General features: G+C 50.8%; 1 protein-coding gene across 1 annotated transcript in view; it reads right to left on the bottom strand.

The window, feature by feature from the left end:
- Nucleotides 1-6,976, bottom strand: part of LOC124022472 (ras-related protein Rap-1b) — a 131,411-nt gene that overhangs the window by 14,447 nt on the left and 109,988 nt on the right. The window contains exons 5-6 of the mRNA XM_046337388.1: nucleotides 3,430-3,570; nucleotides 1,159-1,302 (exon numbers count right to left, since the gene is read on the bottom strand). Of these exons, the coding sequence (XP_046193344.1) occupies nucleotides 1,159-1,302; nucleotides 3,430-3,570 (285 nt within the window). The remainder of the gene's footprint in view (nucleotides 1-1,158; nucleotides 1,303-3,429; nucleotides 3,571-6,976) is intronic.

Raw genomic sequence — 6,976 nt, 5'->3', positions numbered from 1 at the left:
CGTAGAATGTATGCACACATGACTGTAGAGAACCTGTTGATTATAGTGTCTGCTAAATGGCATATATTATTATTATTATTATTATAACACAGTGGGACCAGGAGGAAGGTTCAGCTCCAAGGACAGTTAATGATTAACCTCCGACTAAATATCTCAAATATACCCACACTGCTACTGACAGTGTCTGACCAGTCAGTCTAATTATAGTGTCCCATCAGTGTCTGTTATAGTGAGGTACAGAACCTGTTGATTATAGTGTCTGTCCATAGGAGGTACAGAACCTGTTGATTATAGTGTCTGTCCATAGGAGGTAGAGAACCTGTTGATTATAGTGTCTAGGAGGTAGAGAACCTGTTGATTATAGTGTCTAGGAGGTAGAGAACCTGTTGATTACAGTGTCTAGGAGGTAGAGAACCTGTTGATTACAGTGTCTAGGAGGTAGAGAACCTGTTGATTACAGTGTCTGTCCAGGAGGTAGAGAACCTGTTGATTACAGTGTCCATAGGAGGTAGAGAACCTGTTGATTACAGTGTCTAGGAGGTAGAGAACCTGTTGATTATAGTGTCTAGGAGGTAGAGAACCTGTTGATTACAGTGTCTAGGAGGTAGAGAACCTGTTGATTACAGTGTCTAGGAGGTAGAGAACCTGTTGATTACAGTGTCTAGGAGGTAGAGAACCTGTTGATTACAGTGTCTAGGAGGTAGAGAACCTGTTGATTACAGTGTCTAGGAGGTAGAGAACCTGTTGATTGGTGTGTGTTGTACTGATGCAGGGTGTGTGAGGTGTGTGTGTATGTTGTACTGATGCAGGGTGTGTGAGGTGTGTGTGTGTGTTGTACTGATGCAGGGTGTGTGAGGTGTGTGTTGTACTGATGCAGGGTGTGTGAGGTGTGTGTTGTACTGATGCTGGGTGTGTGAGGTGTGTGTTGTACTGATGCAGGGTGTGTGAGGTGTGTGTTGTACTGATGCAGGGTGTGTGAGGTGTGTGTTGTACTGATGCAGGGTGTGTGAGGTGTGTGTGTGTTGTACTGATGCAGGGTGTGTGAGGTGTGTGTTGTACTGATGCAGGGTGTGTGAGGTGTGTGTTGTACTGATGCAGGGTGTGTGAGGTGTGTGTTGTACTGATGCAGGGTGTGTGAGGTGTGTGTGTTGTTCTCACCTCATTGACGTTGATCTTGGACTTTGCAGAGGACTCCAGGAAAGCACAGCTGCTCCACTGTCTGGCCAGGTTCTGTCCCTGTTCCTTCCCCACAACACGCTCATCCTCCAGATCACATTTATTACCCACCAGAATCATCGGAACCTGGAGAGGGGGGTACGAGGAGGGGGTGGGGAGGAGGGTTGAGGAGGAGGGGGAGGGGTGGGGGGGAGGGGGGTACTGGGGAGGGGGAGGGAGGGTGTGAGAAGGAGGTGTAAATAAAGAGTGGAAGCAGGGTGAGAGACCGGAGAGAGCAGAATGCCATCTGCCCAAGGTAGCGGAATGCCATCTGCCCAAGGTAGCGGAATGCCATCTGCCCAAGGTAGCGGAATGCCATCTGCCCAAGGTACTGAATGCCATCTGCCCAAGGTAGCGGAATGCCATCTGCCCAAGGTAGCGGAATGCCATCTGCCCAAGGTAGCGGAATGCCATCTGCCCAAGGTAGCGGAATGCCATCTGCCCAAGGTAGCGGAATGCCATCTGCCCAAGGTAGCGGAATGCCATCTTCCCAAGGTAGCAGAATGCCATCTGCCCAAGGTAGCAGAATGCCATCTGCCCAAGGTAGCAGAATGCCATCTTCCCAAGGTAGCAGAATGCCATCTGCCCAAGGTAGCGGAATGCCATCTGCCCAAGGTAGCGGAATGCCATCTGCCCAAGGTAGCGGAATGCCATCTGCCCAAGGTAGAAGCATGCCATCTGCCCAAGGTAGAAGCATGCCATCTGCCCAAGGTAGCAGCATGCCATCTGCCCAAGGTAGCAGCATGCCATCTGCCCAAGGTAGCAGCATGCCATCTGCCCAAGGTAGTAGAATGCCATCTGCCCAAGGTAGTAGAATGCCATCTGCCCAAGGTAGCGAAATGCCATCTGCCCAAGGTAGAAGCATGCCATCTGCCCAAGGTAGAAGCATGCCATCTGCCCAAGGTAGAAGCATGCCATCTGCCCAAGGTAGCAGCATGCCATCTGCCCAAGGTAGCAGCATGCCATCTGCCCAAGGTAGCAGCATGCCATCTGCCCAAGGTAGCGGAATGCCATCTGCCCAAGGTAGAAGCATGCCATCTGCCCAAGGTAGCAGAATGCCATCTGTGAAGGTAGCAGCATGCCATCTGCCCAAGGTGTGGAATGCCATCTGCCCAAGGGGTGTGGAATGCCATCTGCCCAAGGTAGCAGAATGCCATCTGCCCAGAGGAGCGGAATGCCATCTGCCCAAGGTAGAAGCATGCCATCTGCCCAAGGTTCCTTCCCAGAAGCATGCCATCTGCCCAAGGTAGCAGCATGCCATCTGCCCAAGGTAGCAGCATGCCATCTGCCCAAGGTAGCAGCATGCCATCTGCCCAAGGTAGCAGCATGCCATCTGCCCAAGGTAGTAGAATGCCATCTGCCCAAGGTAGCGGAATGCCATCTGCCCAAGGTAGAAGCATGCCATCTTCCCAAGGTAGGAGCATGCCATCTGCCCAAGGTAGAAGCATGCCATCTGCCCAAGGTAGCAGCATGCCATCTGCCCAAGGTAGCAGCATGCCATCTGCCCAAGGTAGCAGCATGCCATCTGCCCAAGGTAGTAGAATGCCATCTGCCCAAGGTAGCGGAATGCCATCTGCCCAAGGTAGAAGCATGCCATCTTCCCAAGGTAGGAGCATGCCATCTGCCCAAGGTAGAAGCATGCCATCTGCCCAAGGTAGAAGCATGCCATCTGCCCAAGGTAGCAGCATGCCATCTGCCCAAGGTAGCAGCATGCCATCTGCCCAAGGTAGCAGCATGCCATCTGCCCAAGGTAGCGGCATGCCATCTGCCCAAGGTAGAAGCATGCCATCTGCCCAAGGTAGCAGAATGCCATCTGCCCAAGGTAGCAGCATGCCATCTGCCCAAGGTAGCAGCATGCCATCTGCCCAAGGTAGCAGCATGCCATCTGCCCAAGGCAGCAGAATGCCATCTGCCCAAGGTAGCAGAATGCCATCTGCCCAAGGTAGCTGAATGCCATCTGCCCAAGGTAGCAGCATGCCATCTGCTCTCCTAGCATCTCAGTATATATGTGTGTGTCCTAGTATATATGTGTGTGTATTCATGCGGGTGTGTGTATGTATTCATGCGTGTGTGTGTGTGTGTGTGTGTGTGTGTGTGTGTGTGTGTGTGTGTGTGTGTGTGTGTGTGTGTGTGTGTGTGTGTGTGTGTGTGTGTGTGTGTGTGTGTGTGTGTGTGTGTGTGTGTGTGTCCATGCGTGTGTGTGTGATGACTCACATCGTCAGTGTCTTTGACTCTGAGGATCTGTTCTCGTAGGTCTTGCAGATCGTTGAAGGTGGACTGGGCTGTGATGGAGTACACTAACGCAAAGCCCTGGCCATTCTTCATGTACAGATCTCTCATGGCTGTGAATTGTTCCTGTGGAGGAGAGAGAGACATACAGGAAGCTAAAGACTTGTCATTAGGGGGTGATAACATGGGCAAGGATCCAATCTAAAGACGTCATTAGGCGGTGATAACATGTGCAAGGATCCAATCTAAAGACGTCATTAGGGGGTGATAACATGTGCAAGGATCCAATCTAAAGACGTCATTAGGGGGTGATAACATGTGCAAGGATCCAATCTAAAGACGTCATTAGGGGGTGATAACATGGGCAAGGACCCAATCTAAAGACGTCATTAGGGGGTGATAACATGGGCAAGGATCCAATCTAAAGACGTCATTAGGGGGTGATAACATGGGCAAGGATCCCATCTAAAGCCTTGTCATTAGGGGGTGATAACATGGGCAAGGATCCCATCTATAGCCTTGTCATTAGGGGGTGATAACATGGGCAAGGATCCCATCTATAGCCTTGTCATTAGGGGGTGATAACATGGGCAAGGATCCCATCTATAGCCTTGTCATTAGGGGGTGATAACATGGGCAAGGATCCCATCTATAGCCTTGTCATTAGGGGGTGATAACATGGGCAAGGATCCCATCTAATGCTTTTCTCTTTATCTTGTGTAAATATTTGCCCTGCACACTTCCATCACCTGGCTTGGATGGGGTGAGCCTCAGTACCATTCCAACTGAGTTAACAAGATGTTAGATCACAGTAGAGATACTGAAGACAGTGTGGAGGAGGAGGAGGAGGCTGATCACAGTAGAGATACTGAAGACAGTGTGGAGGAGGAGGAGGATCCCAGTCTAGATACTGAAGACAGTGTGGAGGAGGAAGAATAGGAGGTTGATCACAGTAGAGATACTGAAGACAGTGTGGAGGAAGAGGAGGAGGAGGAGGCTGATCACAGTAGAGATACTGAAGACAGTGTGGAGGAGGAGGAGGAGGTTGATCACAGTAGAGATACTGAAGACAGTGTGGAGGAGGAAGAATAGGAGGCTGATCACAGTAGAGATACTGAAGACAGTGTGGAGGAAGAGGAGGAGGCTGATCACAGTAGAGACACTGAAGACAGTGTGGAGGAAGAGGAGGAGGCTGATCACAGTAGAGATACTGAAGACAGTGTGGAGGAGGAAGAAGAGGAGGCTGATCACAGTAGAGATACTGAAGACAGTGTGGAGGAGGAGGAGGAGGCTGATCACAGTAGAGATGTTGAAGACAGTGTGGAGGAGGAGGAGGAGAAGGCTGATCACAGTAGAGATACTGAAGACAGTGTGGAGGAGGAGGAGGAGGCTAATCACAGTAGAGATGTTGAAGACAGTGTGGAGGAGGCTGATCACAGTAGAGATACTGAAGACAGTGTGGAGGAGGAGGAGGAGGAGGCTGATCACAGTAGATACTGAAGACAGTGTGGAGGAGGAGGAGGCTGATCACAGTAGAGATACTGAAGACAATGTGGAGGCTGATCACAGTAGAGATGTTGAAGACAGTGTGGAGGAGGAAGAGGAGGAGGCTGATCACAGTAGAGATACTGAAGACAGTGTGGAGGAGGAGGAGGAGGCTGATCACAGTAGAGATACTGAAGACAGTGTGGAGGAGGAGGAGGAGGCTGATCACAGTAGAGATACTGAAGACAGTGTGGAGGAGGAGGAGGAGGAGGCTGATCTCAGTAGAGATACTGAAGACAGTGTGGAGGAGGAGGAGGAGGCTGATCTCAGTAGAGATACTGAAGACAGTGTGGAGGAGGAGGAGGAGGAGAAGGCTGATCACAGTAGAGATACTGAAGACAGTGAGGAGGAGGAGGCTGATCTCAGTAGAGATACTGAAGACAGTGTGGTGGTGGAGGAGGAGGAGGCTGATCACAGTAGAGATACTGAAGACAGTGAGGAGGAGAAGGCTGATCACAGTAGAGATACTGAAGACAGTGTGGAGGAGGAGGAGGAGGCTAATCACAGTAGAGATGTTGAAGACAGTGTGGAGGAGGCTGATCACAGTAGAGATACTGAAGACAGTGTGGAGGAGGAGGCTGATCACAGTAGATACTGAAGACAGTGTGGAGGAGGAGGAGGCTGATCACAGTAGAGATACTGAAGACAATGTGGAGGCTGATCACAGTAGAGATGTTGAAGACAGTGTGGAGGAGGAAGAGGAGGAGGCTGATCACAGTAGAGATACTGAAGACAGTGTGGAGGAGGAGGAGGAGGAGGCTGATCACAGTAGAGATACTGAAGACAGTGTGGAGGAGGAAGAGGAGGAGGCTGATCATAGTAGAGATGTTGAAGACAGTGTGGAGGAGGAGGAGGAGAAGGCTGATCACAGTAGAGATACTGAAGACAGTGTGGAGGAGGAGGAGGCTGATCACAGTAGAGATACTGAAGACAATGTGGAGGAGGAGGAGGCTGATCACAGTAGAGATGTTGAAGACAGTGTGGAGGAGGAGGAGGAGAAGGCTGATCACAGTAGAGATACTGAAGACAGTGTGGAGGAGGAAGAAGAGGAGGCTGATCACAGTAGAGATACTGAAGACAATGTGGAGGAGGAGGAGGCTGATCTCAGTAGAGATACTGAAGACAGTGTGGAGGAGGCTGATCACAGTAGAGATACTGAAGACAGTGTGGAGGAGGAGGAGGCTGATCACAGTAGAGATGTTGAAGACAGTGTGGAGGAGGAGGAGGAGGCTGATCACAGTAGAGATGTTGAAGACAGTGTGGAGGAGGAGGAGGAGAAGGCTGATCACAGTAGAGATACTGAAGACAGTGTGGAGGAGGAGGAGGCTGATCACAGTAGAGATGTTGAAGACAGTGTGGAGGCGGAGGAGGAGGCTGATCACAGTAGAGATGTTGAAGACAGTGTGGAGGAGGAGGAGGAGGCTGATCTCAGTAGAGATACTGAAGACAGTGTGGAAGAGGAGGAGGAGGCTGATCACAGTAGAGATGTTGAAGACAGTGTGGAGGAGGAGGAGGAGGCTGATCTCAGTAGAGATACTGAAGACAGTGTGGAGGAGGAGGAGGAGGCTGATCACAGTAGAGATACTGAAGACAGTGTGGAGGAGGACGAGGAGGCTGATCACAGTAGAGATACTGAAGACAGTGTGGAGGAGGAGGAGGAGGCTGATCACAGTAGAGATACTGAAGACAGTGTGGAGGAGGAGGAGGAGGAGGCTGATCTCAGTAGAGATACTGAAGACAGTGTGGAGGAGGAGGAGGAGGCTGATCTCAGTAGAGATACTGAAGACAGTGTGGAGGAGGAGGAGGAGGAGAAGGCTGATCACAGTAGAGATACTGAAGACAGTGAGGAGGAGGAGGCTGATCTCAGTAGAGATACTGAAGACAGTGTGGTGGTGGAGGAGGAGGAGGCTGATCACAGTAGAGATACTGAAAACAGTGAGGAGGAGGAGGCTGATCACAGTAGAGATACTGAAGACAGTGAGGAGGA

Source organism: Oncorhynchus gorbuscha, unplaced genomic scaffold, assembly GCF_021184085.1.
Source record: "Oncorhynchus gorbuscha isolate QuinsamMale2020 ecotype Even-year unplaced genomic scaffold, OgorEven_v1.0 Un_scaffold_1402, whole genome shotgun sequence".
Classification (NCBI taxonomy): Eukaryota; Metazoa; Chordata; class Actinopteri; order Salmoniformes; family Salmonidae; genus Oncorhynchus; species Oncorhynchus gorbuscha.
Note: the sequence above shows the minus strand (reverse complement) of the source record. Positions and strands in the feature narration are given on the sequence as shown.